The following is a 21,416-nucleotide window of genomic DNA, read 5'->3' as shown; positions in this document are numbered from 1 at the left end:
CAAATAATTAATCGCCCGATTTTGTTTCGATTTCGCGTATTCAATCGTAGCCTCCGCGGTATTCACCCATTACCTATTTTGAAGTTTGATTCAAGTGATTAATTGGTTGGTCGTAGGGCTTGTTCTAAGTTCGCCTGGCTAGCTACCACCATCTTACCTAAGTCTGTCGCCATAACAACAATGTTAACAGCGTTGTTGTGTTCCGGCAGTTAGAGGTAAAATAGCCAGTTCCTCCGTGGTTGAGGATTCCGGGTGAAGCTCGCTTCCACCTTCGGCCTGATCGTCACTTACTATCAGGTGAGATACAGGCCAAGAGCTTCCTCGTTGTGGATAAAAAACAACGTCAAATGACAAATCGCTGAGTTGCGATCCTATCGAGTAATCGTTCTATCGAAATGACACGTGAATACGGATTTCGAACTGTTTTTCAATAGGACGACTTCTAAAAGCCAACGAGATTTTGACTGTGTCAAAATACGTGAATTAGGCCATTGATCGGGTTTCGAACTGGCAAGCTTTGATTATAGGACGAAAAAACCCCGAAAAAGGGTTCAGTTTTAACAAACACAGCACCTGAATAATCTATGGTAAGAAGTTAACGGTGAGATTAAGGTTTCCAAGTTAATGCTGTAAAAACAACTTTTCAGTGAGCCAGTGAATTATACATGAGACTGTTTGAGTGCAAGGGCGTTCAATACGCTAACCAATGATAAGTGGCGTTTGTCCCCTGTGACGTCCACCGTTGATTCGCGTGGTAGAAAACTGGTGCTTCAGACACTTTGAAAAATTAGACTTTTTAAATAGTAGCTTACTAAGTTATCTATAATCTGTTTTAACTGGCAAACACAATTTAATAAGACAGTAAGATGTAGCTACATAAAACGTAACGTAACGCGTTTCTTGTTTCTTCTTATCGACTTCAAAAAAGGAGTAGGTTCTATGTTCTACTGTATACTTATTTTAAATTGTCATGGAGGTCTATGTAATTTATTGGATTTGTTACGAAACAGTTAATAAATATACTCCAATATATTATGTTTTGTAAATCCGGGATGGCAGGGATTTTTCAATTTAAATTCATATATTATTATGATTTTAAAAAGCTGAAATGTATGTAAATTTTATTTTAAGCTATCGTCGTCTTTCTTCATCTTAATCATAGTTAGAAACTCCTAAACTGTTCTATAACTGTGCGGCAGGGCCCATAAAAATTATCTCAGTGCTCAACTGAGTTTATTTTGCTGCAGTTTCAACAAAACTTGACTTTGTTTTCAAAAAGCCGGTGAACGTCTCTCGTTGTTAGTGTGTGGAGATGAGAGTCCTTGTCCAGAGAGCCCCATTCACGTGTACAGTTATTATGAGTTTATTTTTATTTTTGTATTTTTGTCTAGCGTTTTGTTGGCTGTTTCCTAGGAAAGAAAATAAATAAGTTTATTTTGTATGAAAAGAACTGTAAACGTTGTTTTACCTAAACGATGACCTGCATGTGTTTGTGTTAACATTTTAATTAGGTACATTAAAGAGTAACGGAAACTTGTTATCACAAGTAGGCATTAATAAATTCAATAAAGTAATTACCAAAATAGCGGAAAAAATGAAAATGTTAATTGAAGCGGAAAAGCGACTTATAATAATTGTAAATGTTGATTCTATATTTGTTTGGTGAATGCCCGAGTTCCATTGAAAATAATATCCTTTGATTATTATGTCAGTATTAATCTTGTACAGGATTAAGTATTGTTATTCGTATGTAATCGGATGGAAATGATTAAATATTTGCATGAAAATAAATAAATTTATATTAAATCCACTGTATTTTCGACAAAATGAATATAAGGCGAAATTCAATTACACAGTATCCGGATATAGTTAATTAATTTATATCAATATGTGTAGTTTTTCCAGTAATTATGAAGAAAAACTTTATCAAATGTTATTCCATCTCTCCTTCTGATAGTCCTCTCAATTGATTACACTGCATAACACACATTAATTGTTTTAATTGTTCCCCTACTCAAGCGTATTTAGCCATTACATCAAACGTCCAATTCCGCATTATGACTGTAACACAATGTTTGTTAGTTTTGTTACACTCCGGGCGAGTGACGATGTGCCAGTTGACACATTGGCTTTCAGACGAGTGAAGGTGCGTTTTATTTTCATTTTATTTTCAATCTTTTACAGTGTTTACGAAGTGCCTCGTATTGATCGTTAAGAAGTTACAACTTTTTTGTTTTTGTTTGCTTAAAACGACTGTTTAGCTTATTTAAAAAAAAAGAAGTTTTTTTGCTTATAAGGTATTTAATTATATTAAAAACGTTTAGCTAAAGAGGATTTTAGTGTTTTGTAAAAAAAATAGAATCAGATTTGAAAGACAAGGAATCGGCTTATTTCAGTGAAGCATATTTTTATCAAAACTGATATGAATATTTCCAAGAAAATTCACCTAAAAAGGAAAACTTAAAATTCTCTACAAGTAGCACGCGCTTGCATAACGACACCCGTTCGAGTTCGAATCGCCCGAATTCGTTCTAAAGTCGCAACTATCTGATCACCGGTAATTTGTCCGATAGCGAATCGAACTTTTCGAATATTTGAATTTTAATCGCTGTTCAATGTTGCGTGTAGTCGAATGAACAATCTTTGAATCGAGAAGCGAATTCGCAATTTGGAAGGTGAGTTGCTTGGAAAATATTTATCTCTAGATTTACTGCCATAATCACTTTTTCAGTGGAATTTTGGATATTTAATTTTACGAATGATTTGAAATCGAGTTAACTGACAAACATTTATTTTGGGAAAAGGCATACATGGAAAGAATTGGGGGAGGCCTATGTTCAGCAGTGGCCGTCCTATTGCTGAGATGATGATGATGATGAAAGGGCATACTCGACTATTTTTGTTAATGTACATTTATACCTAATAGTAACTTTCAAATCAATCTATCGTAATTCCAGTAATAGCGAAACATACGACTGTAAAGTTTTCAAACAAAATAATTATTTTTGTATCTGCAAAACTTTTTTCTGGCATTCTTTAGGTGTTTTTATAGACAATCGGTCATTAGTCGTCCCGTGAACTGAAGGTCACGTTCAGGTGTACTCGTACTATGCCAATATTTTGTTTAAAGACCGCTAATACTATGGCATTCGAAAACAATACAAGGCGCAATACTGATATCGCTAGTAGTATAGTTGACAGCACATGAGAGTATACATACTCGTATTGTTGAAAAATAGCATTTATTACAATTGTATAAGATACCGCAGCGTATAGTTTGTCGTGCGATCACTTGTGTGAATGTAAAAGAATGTTAGCTAGAGTGTTGGCTTGCGTATAGAGTCCTATAATGGAATCGCTACGTACAATTTAGCTGGCGTAAGGTTTTCTATTCGAGTCCCGCGAGTGACAAACGAAAAGTGAGACGGATTTAGTATAAGTATTGTTTATTTAACCTACTAAATTAATGTTTACCTAAGAGCTCTGCTTAGCTTGGGGCTAGGAAGATAACTGTTGCAAGGGCTAGAATCATTATTAATATTGTTAATCAAAATTCAATTCAAGCTCTAGCATGGATTTAAGCCTTGTATTTATAAACTGTACTGTATAACTGTCTGAATATATTTTCTATTTATAAATAAAATAAAATTTACTTAAAAACCGAAACTCTATCGAGATAACCAAACGCAAAATTCCCTAAAAAGAACTGGAAATTTTCTCTCGCGCCGACCTAATAATTTGCCTTTGTTTAAAAATTCTAGACCCATTTCCAGCCTTTCATTATCTGGCTAAATCTATCGTAACAGATTGTAATAACGTTTAGTACTAAATGGAATTAGTCGTAGATAAGGTTTGCTGAGGTTGGCACTAGTACTTCAATAGATTGAAATTTCTGTGTACATTTCAGACCTAAACTACTCTAAGGTCTACCTTAATGATTAAGGTAAAGGAATATTATATTACGTCCAAGCGAACTAATTTGTATAGCAAATTGTAGGTAGCAGTTCGATGAGTTTTAATATTATTTTTATTTCAATGTCTAATAGAAGGTTGAATTTTTGTGTTTTCGTAATTGACAGGTATGCACAATTGCACAATACGAGTCTAACATTAAAAAAATACCTAACCGAATTGAGAACCTCCTCCTTTTGTTGAAGTCGGTTAAAGATATAGAGATTAATCTATGTGTCTATGTGTATCAACGCACAGCCCAAACCACTGGACGGATCGGACTGAAATTTGGCATCCAGGTAGATGTAATGACGTAGGCATCCGCTAACAAAGGATTTTACGAAACTCCACCCCTAAGGGGGTAAAACGGGATCCACGCGTACGAAGTCGCGGGCGGCCGCTAGTATGATATATGAGTTTAGTAGTTTTAAGAAGTATGTAAGAATCTACTTAATACGTTTCCTTGAAACTTGAGAGACTACACTAAGCCGTGTATTCAAATACTTAATAAACTAATAGTTAGTAGTTAGTACTCGAAAACTTTTAGGATGAGTTGCACCATCTAACTTAAACGGTAACTATGACGATAACCTGTGCTTTTTGTATGGAATTTGACAGATTTTTGACGTTTGTCAAAGATAAAGTATTATGGTGCAACCCAGCCTTAGTGTTTCTATTCGACCGAAGAATTTACCTACAGAGGTAAATTATGGTTTTCTTTGCTTTGTTTTCGTTTACGACCTGAATTAGATGACTGACGAAATAAATTATGCAAAATCTACAAGGGGCAATCTACATAGATAACGAGAGAAATAAAATGATGTACCAGATAAGTAAATGGGTTTTATCATCAGCTAAACAACGCAAATAATAATTTGGCAGACACATCTTTGGATAGTGATAATATAAAGTTTTCTTAGATAATGCATTTTATAAAGTTTATTAAGATTAGTATGTTATTTAAATCTGTGTTAAGAATTAATTCAGCTACAGTACTGTTCATTGTTGTGACTCAAGACAGCGCAATTATTACTCGAGACAGCGCTCTTCATTAATTTAGAGAAATATTAAGTAGGGTGTGTGGGTTCCTGTTAACTGTCTTTACTTTTTAATATGACGATAATCGAGTATGTTGAACGTTGTTATACATCTTCATAATTATCATCAACTTTTATTTGTACCATATTTGGTGTTAAGAAGATTAGATTAGACTCTTCTTAACACCAGGTAGGATTGCGGTCAAATACCTGCCTTGTACTGCATCTATACTAATATTATAAAGCTGAAGAGTTTGTTTGTTTGTTTGATTGTTCCCCTTTAAAAGTTCAAAAAAAAAGTCCGCGATAGTATATGTCTATCTTTTAAGGTTGGCTCATAGTAACCCTTTTTATGCAAAAAGAAATCTGTTTTATATTAATGCATTATTTGCGGAGGTTTTTTCATAAACATGATATTAATCCTTATCCAAATAAATAAGTTATTCATCACAAGTATTTAATTTTAAACATACTTGGCCCTTACACCATTCGATTTCAATAAATATCTTAGGAGATATCGCAGTTTTAAAATATCATCGCAGCAAAATAATGATCAAGTACTGCGCGCGCCACTGATGGATCAATGCACAGTCTAAATCGCTGATCGTAGAGACCTGAAACTTGGACGGTGTGTTCTTTGTAAGACGTAAGCATCTGATAAGAAAGGATTTTCCAAAATTCTACCCCTAAGGAGGTAAAAAGGGGTGGCAAAGTTTGTATGGGATAACGAGATTCCTTCGTTCAATTACTTCAAATTTCGCATAAGCATTCTATAACAGAATTAATGGAAGATGTGTTTCGTATTTTAGTGAAATGCACCCCCTAACTATGTTAAAAAGGGGTAGAAAGTTATTTTAGTGGTGATTTGCTTCAAAGTTGATATTAATTACCTACTCATTAGTGCATGTTTTTTACAATCATGTCATGTTACAGACTATCATACTCTAGGGGCCTCCACTTAACCTCGGAGTGGGTGCCCGCTGCGTGCGCTCGCCTAACAATGCATAGTAATGCATGACGGTCATGCCGCGGGCACCTGCTTGGCCAGTGGCATGCTAGAAGCTTGGTGATTCTAGCACCCGTAGGAAAATAAAAAAAAAGTTTACCAATAATACTGCGGTAGGTGTAGTTTTCGATTTCGTTGTAAAAAGATAATACCACCGAGTAACTTTCACCGGATCAAAGGCCGAGCTGCATATTCATAAAATATAAGAAAAAAATATTTTCATGTTTATTTAACCTTTAAGATTTTTATATTTTATAAGTATTCAAACATTTAGATAATAACGTTAAATACATTTAAAAATCGTATGAGAACGTTTTCGACTTCTCCGCGGACGAAGTCGCGGGCAAAAGCTATTTGTAAAATAATTAGACTAAATTATTAAAAGTGCCTACCCAAAGTCATTATTCCACGCGGACGAAGTCGCGGGCACAGCTAGTAAAAAAATAAAAATAAATGAGTCCAGTTCTGGATGTGGTACTCTACCATAAATAGCAACTCTAACAAAAGTCGTTTTTGCCTGTTCCCGGCAAGATCGGCAAGGTCATCGGTCCATCAAGTGTTAGCTCTACTCATGCTGCGTACCTATTCCAGTATGTGGTTGCCACCTTTTGCTCCCAACAGTTGTCAGCTCTATAAGCGATATGGTCTACTTACTGCTACTTGATTTATATTTCGCATCTTAACTAGAGCTGTGTGGTTTAGGCAAAATAAAATAGAACCACTTCCCCTATCGTAAAAGGCAATGAAGAGGTAGGTAAATAGTAAATAGGATATCATGGAGAGAGTAAGCTTAATCCACTATTTGCTTCTGGTAAATTAGAGAGGGTCGTGTAAATGTGTACATGTTACGGAAACTTTATGTAATGATGATAAGATTGCACCATCTTACTTTAACTTTGACAAACGTCAAACATCTGTCAAAAACATCGGGTAACGTTAGCGCTCCTGCACACGACGCCGTCACCGCGCCGCCGCCGCGCCGACGCCGCGCCTTTGCATTGTTTATACGCGCCGCGTGAAGCCCGCTGCCGCGCCGCCGCCGCGCCTTATAGCGCTTATAGTTTCGGTCAAAGTTAGGAGGTGCAACTCAGCCTAAATGTATTTTTGTTGTCCACAGAAACAGTGACATCATCAAGATGGTGCTGAAGATGTCCAGGGTGAAGTACGCACCATTGCTGGTCTTCCAGCTGGTGCTTATGGTGTTATACTTCATATTCGTCAGATACGGCGATGGCAAAGACGCTGGAGTCAAAGGTACGTTTCTATTTAAAGCCCTCAAATAAAATATCGATTATACATATACAGAGTGTCCCAAAAAGAGCGTGCCAAATTTAGGGAGATGATTTGGGTAAAAATAAGTAATTTCCAGGACGAATAAGAAGAAGAATAATAATAAAACAGAGATGGGCGTCCAAATTGGGGATTTTGAAAAAACATAAAAAAATCGTATCTCTGAAATGGTGATACTTTTACTTAAGTCTTTTATTGTATAGATGGTCCATTAATCCATCATCTGCTCCACATACATCCTATATTACTTTTGCCCACACATACCAATCAAAGCCGAAAAATTCCACGTTGATTTTCAAAACGTTTCTTCCAATAGGGAAAATATAATTTAGGTAGGGAAGCCTCGTCCAGTTTTTAATTATAACTGCCGGAAAAATTGGAATTTTCCACAAATCATTTCGCAACACCTACGGGTCACGGAAGCTTCCACAGGAGTTTCTACGGGAGCTTTTTAAGCGAAATAAAAACATGCTACTTCCAGTCTATTTCATGGAAGGCTCTGTTTAGCAATTTGCATGTTGAGTGCCTTATTCTGCCTCCATGCGGGATCCTTAACATTCTTGGTCCCTGTAATAGGGCTGGTATTAATATACTTTTATTGGAACACGAATAGAATTGAGCTCACGAAAATGGGGGTTTCAAATCTCTCTTTATCTAAGGCTGAGTTGCACCATCCTACTTTAACTTTGAGAAACGTCAAAAATATTATGTCAAACTCCATACAAAAAGCACTGAAGACCTAAATTACTTATCAGTAAGACTGGAATAATTTTTGTCAAGAAAGGCTATCTTTTTAATGGCCAACTTAACTTTTTCATAAACAATTATTTATTATACAAAAACTATCAAGTATTATTGAAAAATCGGCCCTGAGATAGTTGCCGTTCAACAATGCTGAATAAGAGTGCCTCTACGATGATATTAATACCGTGACGTACTGATAAAGTACCTCGCACGATGATACGTGACAGTGACGTGATTTAATATCACGCAGCGTGACGTGACGTCACACCGGGCCACGAGAGGGAAGCTATACATATATTCACCTCAGATTACGCGTCACATATTTTGGAAGGTCTTTGTCTGTTTTAGAGATAATCGCCCGTATTCACAAACATTACTATGAGGTCTCACAGTGCGTGTGGACGCATAGGGTAGCAACTGAACCAATCACAGAGCTCTATTATGCTGTGCGTTCGATTTCCTGCTTCACTTAAGCAAGCATCGTTTGTGAATACGGGCGAATAAATATGCATATAAAAATATAGCATGGAAATTTCTCTTTAGTTAGTATAGATTATAGCTGACTTAAAAGAAAATCAACAACGCGAGAAATCAAGCAGCAAGATAATTTGAAAGATTTATAAACACTACTCGTATAATGGATTAACGTCTATATTTAAATTGGCATTAACTAACTAATAATAGAGCAAACTTAGTCCTGTCTTGGTGTCATTGGGAATTCAGTATCTCCAAACAATGTGAAATTCGTATTTATTTATAGATTGAAATCGATTAACTTGTATTTTAAGCTTGTTTTGAATTGAACTTAGAGACTTCGAAGTATTATCTACGATGGAATCAAAATCAACTGGTATATTGTTAAGAAACATTGTTCTTAAACTTCTCGTCCAAAAGGTATTGACTACCAATTAAAAATAAAGTAAAGTACCCAATAACCAACTTACTATACTATGCTTTAATTAGTAGTGGGCTTATGCCCGTTTCCACCATCAATCCCTAATTTTTAAGTGACCCATATGAAAACGAAATTACTGTTATGTGTTACAATAGGGATCACTTAAAAATTAGGGATGGATGGTGAAAACGGGCATCAGTCCAACGTTCGATGGCCACCGTACTACCAAACCCTAGAAAGCAGTCCAATGCCATGGGTTATTTTCACCTTAAAAACGTCCTCTAAAATAACAATATGTATTACTAAACGTTATAAATCAACTAGCATTTACCCTTAAACGTAAGTCACCTAATTTTTCAACATTTAATTGTCCCGTTTCACATTCAAATTACATCGCGCCGAATTGTCCCGGTGACGGGACAACAAAATAAATAACAGGATCAAGTTTCGCCTCAAACAATTGTAACCATTAGAGCGATATCAATTAATAAAATGCCCCAAGAGCTTCAGCAAATTGAAATTAATTTACTTGAAATTCTTCATTAATCCAGTGCGAACATGACAAGGACAGATTAGTTAGAAGATATGGTAATGCCTATTCCTGGCCTAGAATGTAGTTCAGTTCTTAGGTACTGTTTCAGTACGAGAAGCACAGACAGCATGTTCATTCTTTACCTACTTAAATGCTCTTAATAAAGTTTGGTGCTTTTAGTTACAGTGGTTACAGCTTAAAAAACCTGTAACCAAATTGGTAACAGATATAAAATGAAAATGAAATGTTTTATTCAGCGACACAAAACAACATCAAGAAAATTTTAACAAAACTAAGCCTAGGTGCAGACCATCGATTTTTGGTCGGTCGATAGTTTAGTCGGGCAGTTGATTAGTATGGGCATGTATGGAAGTGCGCAAATTACATTTACTATATCTTGCAATTAAAATGTTTGCATATATTAAGGTATAATTGAGAAAAAAACAATGAAAACAAAAATCACTAAAATCTTTTTTCCTAATTAACTGAATGCGTTTACGAAGCACTTAATACGCTTATTACGTGTAGTTTTAAGAGCTCTATGAAGTATTATAACAATTCTGAATTAAATGTTATTAGTTAACGAGTGAGAATATTTTTGCATAATTTTGAAGTAAAAAATAGGTAACTTTGAATTTTTATACCGCGAAAACTACGTGGTTTCAAACGGGAGTTTTACTATCATGTTTGTATAACTGAGCTCTATACGTTTCATCAAATAAATGAGAATGACCGATTATACAGTCCCATAACACACTGTGCACTGGTCTTCCGTGGATACACGAAGGGCAAGAGGCACTGCTATGACACAGCAATACTTCTCCGGTTGCAGTACAAGTCACAGTGGTTATCACTTCAAATTTTGTTAACAATTATTTCCTTACTGTTAGGCGAAGCGTACAACACAGATATTTACACGGAATACACTTAGCAATAAGAGTCAAGGCTTTTTTTCCTCTGATTCATTTTTTTTAATTTCAAATACAATACAGCTCATATGCTATCTATTTTTCTTATCAGCGAAACCACAGGTAGAGCATCCAAAGCGAATACGTGATCACCGTCTCCTTCTAGGAGAATTGTAGGTATTTCTCCACATAAGAACCTCCCCACGTAAAAAAGATATTCGAGATATTTTCAGCTGAAAACATTCCATACTTTATTGGTCTAAAAAGTTTCATGACCAGACTCAAGAATATTTCCAATAGCTAGCACGAAAATACCTTAAAATCCAGGAATGCGAACTTAGAATTTTTTTCTGAAGGAAAAATGTCTGAAGTCTTTTATTTATTAAAAAATCCTCTAAATAAAATAAACTGTTTAGGCCTGATTCGACCAAACTTTTATCCGAGAATAACTCCTGGTATTACTAGCACATTGACAGTTTTAGTATGGGAAATATGTCAGAACTAGCTTTCCGTCCGCGGCTTCGCCCGCGTGGAATTTTGTCTGTCACAGAAAACCTCTATCGCACGCGTCCCTGTTTCAAAAACTGGGACAAAAACTATCCTATGTCCTTTCCCGGGACTCAAACTATCTTTATGCCAAATTTCATCAAAATCGGTTCAGTGGTTTAAAAGCAAGACAAACAGAGTTACTTTCGCATTTATAATACGAGTATTAGTATAGAAATATAGATTAGTATAGATGTCGGATTTATTCTGAGATTAATATTTATTCTAGTTTGGTCGAATCCACCCTCAATAAAACATACGTTTTTGATCACATTAAGTATTAATTTAGTTTCACTGAGATCACGTTATTAATCGCTACCTACAGATTAATTTTAGCGTAAAGCTATCGATTTCATAATCAATTAGGGTTAATTTAAACTTTGATTAGTTAGTACTTACACGAGTATTAGTCTTTGTGGAATATGTGGGAGGTATTTAATAAACAACTTTGGTTGTATAACCAAAACTACGAAGTTTGACGCCACAGCGACCGAAGGCAGATGTAATTTGATTTTCTATTGTCTGGGTTAATGATGAAATATACGTGTAAGATATACATACAGGGTGAAAGTGTTATCATTGGCATTTTTTTTAAATAAGACTATCCATGACACAGTACACACTCCCTAGATATAAGACAAATCCAATGAGTTTTGTTGTCTTTAGATATTGACGTCCAAAAATCTACATGTCTGACCTGTAGACCAAATTCTAACCACTTCCAGATGACCTCGAAGGTTCAAATTTGGCATCCAGAAAGGTAGTTATGTAAATAAAAAGGAACAAATAAAAAACCAGTAAATTTTAACATTTCACATGTGATTGATAGATTTTAGTGCTCTAAATATCGATTTTTCAACGTCAATACCTAAATAACCGTTTGAGGTATATTTATGAAGTTTGAAGCTGATGTATATCTTGCAAGTCTCAATACATGAGCCAAATTTGAAGTGTTAATCCACAGTAGTTTTTTAATGATGAGGAGTCAAAAGTGGCTCTAATTGGTTCGTCTAAATATACGCACGGTGCAGTCCCCTCCATGGAACTAGGCTTATCATGCTCCCGCATGTCTATAGTGTTTGCTCAATGTTGATTTAGTCGATTTTCTCCTGAAATGAACATGTAAGACAACAATAAAACTTCCAATTTTACAGACCTTCTAGAGCAGATGCCGCAAAAACTATACAAGATATAGCAAAACTTGACGGTCTCACCTGTAGCAAATTGAATAAGCTTTTTTTGGTTCATAGTAGTCATGTCACTAGAACGCATAGTTTCCGAGGATTAAGCGAAAAACCGAAAAGTGGTACCTTTAAAACCCCCTCTCCCCGCTGGCTCAAGGGCTAAGGGCGGGGACTTTTGCTATATTCACCACCTAACTAGGCTAAATAAAGTCCCGAGGTCAGAAATTGTGTTCCACGGATTTCTCTCTACACCGTCGTTAAGGCATTCATTGACTGGACTATTACCTAACATAACACGCATGTTTTGTAGGCCCACCTACACGACCTGTCAGGGGTTTGTTCGAACGAACCACGCAGGAATACACGCGCCTTACATGTAGCCGTTCTAATAACGTAACATCCCGATTAACGTTAATTAACCACAAAATACTGTCTGCTTATCAAGAAGATTTGCGGGCTGGCAACACAAACGCCCGAAACATTGGGTCACGTGTAATCGAGTTTAATGAAGAAAGTTTGTTGATGGGCCGAACACGGCATGGGATGTTCCCGCGTCGGCGTCGGCTCCCACGGTTAATCTGGGCGACCATCCAATCACAACGAGACTCCGCGGGGTGATATTGACTACAGTAAGTCGAATGACGACTGATGTGCGTTACAAAGATCAATGCTTCTAGATTTCATGTCTGTCACATTGCACTTTTCGCTTCGTTTTAATGCGACGGCGACGGGACTAGAGCCGGACATGTTTGGCTTTTTACGGTCTTGTCAGGCCAAATATTGCCTTGTCCGGCCTGTCCGGCGTTTTATTTGACTGCCGTACGCACTCGTGAGCAATAACACTAATTGCACCCCCCCCGTCACGTGAAGCACAAGGCCAAATGAAGCACAAAAGCACTGAATGAAGGTTGGGTACATTGTCTGCACTGTACGTCGCATTTTAGCTATTCTGCGAGCTATGTCGGTCACTTTGGCTTATGTCGGCCCATGAGCCTGAGGTGGCTTAGTAACATAGAGTTTCTACTCGCGCCTGAAGCATTAGTAACTACTTATTAATCGGCATTAATTAAAAAAGTTTGGTTGAGCTCTAACTTGGCGTGAGAGCCGAGAGTCCCGCATCGCGACACTCCTCTCCCACGGCTAATCTGTGACTATCCAATCAACTGCTGACGGGATCCGGAGGGCTACTCTAGTGGCAGTAGTTAGCGAATAGCGACTGATTCCGTTCGTAGTAGACCCTTTAGCAGCAACTCAGGTAAAAATGTTGCTGTACCCTGGGTACTGCTAACTGGCTAACTGGGTCTACATTGTATAAATGCTTAAATTGTAGGACCTAATGTGAATGTGCTAATATAACAATAAACTATTGAGTTATTAAAATTTATTTGCGAATTGAGTCGCTTCTCAAACTAAACTAAATAGTATTGAAAACTTTGCTAGTAAGAGTCATGTTATTTAAAAGACTGGATGTGACAATCCAATGACAACGTTAAATGGCGCATAATGGGTCCCTCATGTCTTTGAATTGCTACCAGATATTGTTCTTGGCTGGTGATTACTCAGATCGCTTTTCTGGTGTAAATAAATTATAACTTATTTTGCTACCAGTATTAGTACAATCTTTGATCTCACTTGTTGCGTTTTTATTATCAGACAACCTGGCAAATAGGAGTTGCAGTAGTAGGGACCAGCGGTCCCATACCTACAATTTTTAATAGCATGTTGAACTAGAGTTTACAAAAATCCACATGGACTCTTCTTTTAATCTCTACGTAGATTAAGAGGCACTACACCACATAGACGTACTAAATGATAGTAGTTCCTTCCACATAATATAATTAGTCGCAGATATAATCTCTCACACAAATAAATTACATTAACCCATCAATATTTGCAAGCGACAAGCAGGAACTGACAGGGTTCCCGCTCCCGGGTCGCTCGTCACTCGTCTCCCTCGATTAATCGAACGAGCCAATCAACTGCTGTAATCGAGTCGTGGGGCTACGGCATAAATAAATTCAAAAGTAGCTCCTATTAGCTTTTTATAACGTACTGATACTGGGCCGTTTATTTTTAGGACCCTTGGTCAATGAAAAAAATCATGAGATTTTTGTCAAGTGTTGAATTCTGCCTTTACTTTCGATCAACATTTTTTTTAAACGCAGATTTTTTATAACTGTCAAAAAATAATACTAATAATAATAATGACGTTTATTTCAAACAATTTTACAGTTAATAATTCTAGTTAGTAGGATACAATTTTGATCGTAATATTAATTACCTATCTATTAAACAAGTAGGATAGAAATGCATTATTATTTTTTAGTAAGCTTACCAACCAGTCTTTATGGAAATCATTGGGAGAGGCCTATGTTCAGCAGTGGACGTCCTATGGCTGAAATGATGATGATGATGATAAAGCTTGTTTAAGACAAGGGTAAATTATTGAAGGCAATAAAAATAAGTTCAAACACGATATGCTTATAAACTTGTCAGGAAATCAAGTTCCGTCTTCCACAGATAATCTAATTGTCAACCTTCATGTCAATCCTTCTGGAGCTATATTAGTGAGGGGAGCAGCGATTACCTATATGTATACTGAAAGAAATAAGACCTTATGTGCTAGAAGGAAAGGTTCGTAATTTATTTAGGTCTAGCACCGTCTCACAATATCTAAGTCACCTAAAGTAATTCTATTATCCATTCTTACCTAAAGTGCCCATAAATTGTGCCCAGCTAAAGAGGACCGGCTTCTGTACTCGTATACACTTAGACTATCCAGTAAAGAGTTACTGTTGAAAGAAAGAAACATTTATTACAATGGATATCACACAAATACAGACAATTACATATTTAAACATTATAGTGGCACATAGGTAATAATAAGAAAGAAAAACAAAAACAAGAGTGAACTGAGCAGTGCCACCTACTCGCAATAATGAGGCCCACTGCAACGGGACCCCACTCAGCATAAAATTATACCGTAGCCCACGGTGACGAAGGCTAGGACGCTGGTTTTTAGCCCCATGCCGAGTGAGGGTTATGGACTATTTATATCGACGGCAGAAAGCGGAAATGTCGTATCTCAAAAATTGGCTAAAATGACTTTTAATTGTATTGTATTAAGAAAAAAAAGCCGCGTCGAATGGTGTATGTATCGTCTTTCTAGGATGAAAAAAAATATAGATACGTCATAGAATTTTTTACAGTTTTTTTACAATTTACTTGACCAATTGCTGTAACTAGTCAAAAAATCGCAACTTTCGAAAATAAAATAGATACGACCACACTACTAGTATGTTAAACAGTTACAGCACTCTTTTCCTGAGTCGAACATTGATTTTAAAGGAGATACAGCATTTCAGCCGTCCTAAAATCTTACGATGTCGAACATACAGCAAATGCGCCGAACTGACGTGAGTACTTATAAAATAGTTACTGCATTTCAAACGTATCATCTAATAGCGAAAATCTTACTAACATCATTAGAATAGAGTCTTGTTTTGTGTACAGCAAGTAATACATCACTCTAGCAAAACAAACCCCCTCCACCCGCTGCGTCATACGCCATTCTGATCGCGCGTCAGTTGTGCGTTAGCGCCGATAGTGAGAACGCAGAATTGTAAATTCTTAAAATAAATATTATTTTTCATTTTTATTTGTTGTTTCGTTTCAGCCGAAAGACGTCCACTGCTGGACAAAGGCCTCCCCCAAGGATTTCCACAAAGACCGGTCCTGCGCCGCTCGCATCAGATCGTCGGTCCACCTAGTGGGAGGCCTGCCCACGCCACGTCTTCCGGCTCGTGGTCGCCACTCCAGAACTTTCCTGCCCCAGCGGCCATCAGCTCTTCGAGCTATGTGCCCCGCACACTGCCACTTCATTTTAGCGATTCTGCGGGCTATGTCAGTCACTCTGGTTCTCCTACGGATCTCCTCATTTCTGATTCGATCACGCAGGGAAACTCCAAGCATAGCACGCTCCATCGCTCTATGGGTGACTTTGAGCCTTCTTATGAAGCCCATAGTAAGCGACCACGTCTCAGATCCGTATACCATCACTGGCAACTAGTGGCAGCACACATTGGTCAAATACTTTTGACTTGAGAAACTGCGGTGTTTCGGACGAGAGAATTTCGCGAAGCTTCCCGAACGTTGCCGCGCTGCCCAGCCGAGTTGGATTCGACGATTGACCTCTTTCTCGAAGTTGGCTCTACCTAACTGGACTGTTTGTCCCAGTTATACATAATTGTCAACAACTTCGAGTGTAGTGTCTCCAACCTTCAGAGGAGTGGGTACAACACGGGCATTTGAAATGATTTTTGTCTTGTCCATGTTCATTTTAAGACCCACTTGTTGAGAGGCTCTACTGAGGCCATCGAGCATTGTGTTTAGGTCCTCCACGGTCTCAGCTATGACTACGATATCGTCCGCGAAACGAAGGTGGGTGATATACTCGCCGTTGATATTTATGCCGAATCCGCTCCAGTCCAGAAGCTTGAAAACATCTTCCAGGGCGGTGGTGAACAGTTTCGGAGATATGACATCTCCCTGTCTCACTCCTCGCTGCAACTGGATAAGTTTCGAGTTCTGATCCTGGAGGCGGACCGACATTGTGGCGTTTTCGTACAAGCCCTTCAGCACTTCGATGTATCTATAGTCAATTTGGCACCGTTGGAGAGACTGTAGCACTGCCCAGGTCAGTCGAAGGCTTTTTCATAGTCCACAAACGCCTAAGTGGCTGATTATAATCTGCCGTAGCGTATGTATGTGGTATCTGGTACTAAAGCCTTTTCGGAAACCGGCTTGTTCGGGAGGCTGGAAGTCGTCGAGCCTGCGTGCGAGACGATTCGTGATGACTCTCGAAAACAGCTTGTAGACATGGCTCAGAAGTGAGATGGGTCTATAAATTTTTCAACAAGGTTTTCACCACACTTCTGTGCCATGCCGTAGGCGTTTTTCCCTCAAGTATGACGGAATCGAACAGCCTCTGAAGAGCCTTTAGTACCGGCGTTCCGCCTGCTTTCAGAAGCTCAGCCGCGATTCCATCATCACCCGGTGCCTTGTTGTTTTTCAGCAGTTTGAGAGCCTTTCTAATCTCGTACAGACTGACGTCCGGGATATCTTCGATGTAGTGTCGGGTCAATCTAGCTTTTGGGTCTTCAGCTAGATTTGGAAAGTACACTCGTGTATAATTTTATTGTCCGTAGAACTTCTCAATTTCTTCCAATAACTCAGGCCCCGACGAGATGTCTCTGCCATCCTCGATCTTCAGCTTGGTCAGTTGACTTTGGCCAACAGACAGATCCCTTGCGAACACTTTAGAGCCTTTGTTACACTCAATCGCCTCTTTTACGATCTGTATTAAATTGGCGTAGGTCGCGCGTCAAAGACTTGGAGATCTGTTTGTTAAGACGCCGATACTGAGCAGCATCTTCAGAGGACTGCAGAACCAAGTTTCGTCTCTCTTCTATAAGTTTATTGGTGAGGTCAGAGATCTTTTTGGTTTCTTTTGAACGACGGGTTTTAAAGAACTTAGACCCAGTCGTGTGGACAATTTCCACGAACCTGTCATTGTATTCGTCCACAATTTCGCAGTCTCCCAGGCATTCGAAACGATTTTGCAACTCGAGCTGAAAGGTTTCGGGGTTTTGGAGTTGGATGGGCGCTGGGCGAAGCGTAGACTTCATCAGTCGACGCCTCTCGAGCTTCACAACGGTAAAATGGGACCGGGAGCTATGTATGGCTCTGGAAATATCCTCATATACGAGTACATATAGTCTCCACTTCGTCGTCGGGGTGTTCCGTGGTCGGTGCGTATACCTGTATGACCTTCAGCGAATACCGTTTGGTGATTCTGAGTATAAGGTACACTACCCTCGCCGAAATACTCTCGATCTGGACCACGTTGTTGACAAGGGACTTGTGGACGATAAACCCGACACCACTCTGGGACTGTTGGTCGCCCTCCCGGAAATAGAGCAGGTTTCCGGATTTCAGGATTATGGTGTCCTCCCCCTCTCTTTGGACTTCGCATAATCCTACGATATCCCACCGCAACCTGCTCAGTTCTTCCTCGAGTTCGGTGAGCCTCACGTCAGTCCGCAGCGTGTGAGTGTTAGATGTTGCCAGGGCCAGAGGTCGTCGGGGTTGGTAGCCTGTCGGTACCCGGTGATTCTTAGCACCTCTCGCCCCACCGTTACCGTGACCGCTACCGTGGCCCGGGATAGTGGGGCCGCCGGGGACTAGGGGCCGTGTTTTTTTGTGTCTCTTCATGAGGGGATTTTGCCTTAATCGCCACGCTTGGCAGGCGGGTTAGCGATCGCAGTTTTTTTTTGTGAGATTTCGCACGCAGACGCTGCTGCCCGTCCGGTGCTGCAGGGATTTTGTCGCCTATTACGACACGCCTCCTGTTGGCGGTGGGGAAGAGTATTTTTTATGGCCGTCCCCCCACACGGCACTTGTTGTTTACGTGTTTAAAAATAATAAGTGGCAAACCTCAGGACAAAGTATAAGTAAGTGATTGTTGCAAGCAATAAAGAGAGAGTATAGCAGACTGATTTATGTAACTAATGAACAAAGAAGGAAAAGTAACATGATGATTATTTTTATTTAGTTTAAAAACTAATACTGAATTTAGCAGATTGATTGTTGAAACTAATGAAGAAGAAAAACTATGGCAGGCTGATTGTTAAACTTTTAAAGAGAAAGTGTATGCTTCTTAAAATTAATGAAGAAGAGAGATAAACTAATAAAGAAGAATATTTTTGTCGGACTGATTATTATAATTAAAAAACAGACTGATTTTTTTGTGCCATTACATTCTTAAAATTTAAATAAAACAGTTAAGAAAAAGATACAGTATTTTATTGTTTTCACATCTCTGACTCTTATTGTATATAAAACATTTCAAATGTAGAAAGTTATTTCATTAAAAGGTCCATACAGCTAAATAGCCCTGTAGAGTTTATCGTTTCTTTGAGATACAGCAGATCCGCTGCCTGGGAACTGAAGTCAACTTAAATAAGCCATACATTTTACCTTCCTGATACAACATTTCTGCAGCTCGATATTAAAAAATCAATTGCTGTAACTAGTCAAAAGTCAATGAAGTAGTAACTCTAGAATATTCAAATCACCTTTATTAAATAAAGTTTAATTAGTAGAAAAAACATGTAAAATTTCAGCTTTCTAACTTTCTTAATTTAAGATTTATGAATTTTTGAAATAGTTTTTTTGCTCTGGTGTAAAATCGGACTTTTTGAGATACGACAAAATCGCTTTCTGCCGTCGATATAATAAACTAGCGGTCGCTCGCGACTTCGTACGCGTGGATCCCGTTTTACCCCCTTAGAGGTAGAGTTTCGTAAAATCCGTTCTTAGTGAGCACCTACGTTCTAAAAGGAACACTCATGCAAAATTTGAGACTCCTAGCACTTGCAGTTTCTGAGATTTCGTGATGAGTGAGTGACCTTTCGCTTTTATAAATATAGATATCTAGTACTGCATAAAATTGTTAGATGTACATACGATGTTGTGTCTCGTATGTAAATCACGACTGTAAGTAGATATTATTATACCTACCGTTCAATGATTAGAGCTTTTAATAACTCCACGAAATAATGGTTATGTAGTAAATATCCCAACCCGTCTGGTCAGCGTCGATAAAGTAGGCTAAGTCCTCTATATGCTCTAGTATATTAGAAGGGTCGAGTTCCTGCAGTGGACCTAATGACATAATGATGATGGTAATTAAACCTTACTTTACGGAGGCCTTAAATGGAAAACTCTATTTGTAGCGAGTAGTTGATTTTAATTTTAATTTGATTGTATTATAGGGATGGTTCAGAAAATTGAAGCGTTTTAGACAACATCGTCTCACGTCTCTGTCAATAGATTTCTGCATGCATATTATTATCATGACCCAATGACAGATGATTGACAAACAAATGAAATACTAAGGATTAGGAATTTCTTTAAAAACAATCTTAAACACGTAAACAAAGAGCCCTCTTTTAATGTAGAATATAAAATTGTTTTTTAAATTTCGTTGAATATTAATTTTCAACGAGTATCAACCCAAGTTCAACGAATGACCCTTTTTCAGCGAATTCCCGGATTCCAAATTGTATAAAGTGAGTAAAATTATTCATTTTGATAGTTCCAGGAGATTGAGGAAATCTCGGAAGGCTTAACACGTGATCCATTACTTGGTTATTTGCTTAGGCCCAGTTTCTTGATCCTTATTTAAAATAACCAAGAGTCAAATTTAAGTACTAAATTATGACAAGTGGTTAAGTATCAGCAAAATGCGTTTTTCGAACGAGGGTTAGCTGAACTTTTTCCAAATTTTTAACTACACTCGACATCAAATAAATTGCATCACCCGCGACAAGCACTTCCTACCAATATTGGCACCATTTAAAAGCTTAATTCTAAACTTAATTTCATTAAAGGAAAGGTTTTTACTCCGAAAATGTGTCTTTAGAAGGATCCAGACTTACTTCTTCAATATATAAATTTTGTTAATATTCAACCATTAGTATCAAAATTTGACATTTCTTTGGTTATTTTAAATACAGATAAAAAACTGGGCCTTAATCTCATATTACACAGTACAAGACGTGATAGTGGTCAATATTGTGATACATTTCTTTGTAATATACAGACAGCACATCAAGAAAAAAATATATGTTATTTTGCTACAAAAATGTATTAAAATAGGACTATTTTCCACCTTATGTTCCTGCAACTCCTGTGTAGCCAGACTCAACAGTTTCACCGCCAAGTCCCAATCCGTGGCCAAGGCCAATTCTGTCCGGGGAAAGTTAGAATCTCATCTCATTGCACCCGCAACAATATTAATCAGAAGAATAACGCCCGTATTAACAAACATAGCTATGAGGTCTCACAGTGCGCGTGGACGCACAGGGTCAAACATTAACCAACCACAGAGCTCTATTCAACGCTGTGCGTTCGATTTGCTACTTTCACAAGCAAGCATCGTATGTGAATACGGGTGTAAGATAGGAGACAAATCTAATCAGAAGAGTAAGGAGGAGTCTATGTTTTAGGATCGACTTCTCTCCAGGGCAAAGCAGATGACAGTGACAAACATAATTAATAAATGTGACCTTTAATAAAATAAATACACTACGGACGGACAGTAAGGATTTGCTATGGGCACAAGAGTAAAAACATTTCACTTAACACCAGGTGCGATTGGGGTCAAATAAGTACCATCGGCCACAGTGTTAACTATCCATTGCCTGTCATGTCATGTCGTCTCGTTCTATCGCAAAGAATCACCATTTGATTAGAGCGAG

General features: G+C 38.0%; 1 protein-coding gene across 2 annotated transcripts in view; it reads left to right on the top strand.

Annotated features, from left to right (window-relative positions):
* The first annotated feature begins 2,054 nt into the window (after positions 1 to 2,054).
* The window catches only part of LOC135077981 (ammonium transporter Rh type B-B), a 56,950-nt gene continuing 37,588 nt past the window's right edge, over positions 2,055 to 21,416 (top strand). Inside the window, exons 1-2 of one of the 2 annotated variants that reach the window (XM_063972519.1) lie at positions 2,055 to 2,146; positions 7,112 to 7,248. In XM_063972519.1, coding sequence (XP_063828589.1) covers positions 7,131 to 7,248 — 118 coding nt within the window. In that variant the 5' untranslated portion in view covers positions 2,055 to 2,146; positions 7,112 to 7,130. Of the gene's footprint in view, positions 2,147 to 2,417; positions 2,676 to 7,111; positions 7,249 to 21,416 lie in introns of those variants that run through there. The other variant, XM_063972520.1, reaches the window with a different exon arrangement.

This window comes from Ostrinia nubilalis, chromosome 14, assembly GCF_963855985.1.
Source record: "Ostrinia nubilalis chromosome 14, ilOstNubi1.1, whole genome shotgun sequence".
NCBI lineage: Eukaryota > Metazoa > Arthropoda > Insecta > Lepidoptera > Crambidae > Ostrinia > Ostrinia nubilalis.
The sequence above is the reverse complement of the archived record's forward strand: the minus strand, read 5'-3'. Positions and strand labels throughout refer to the sequence as shown.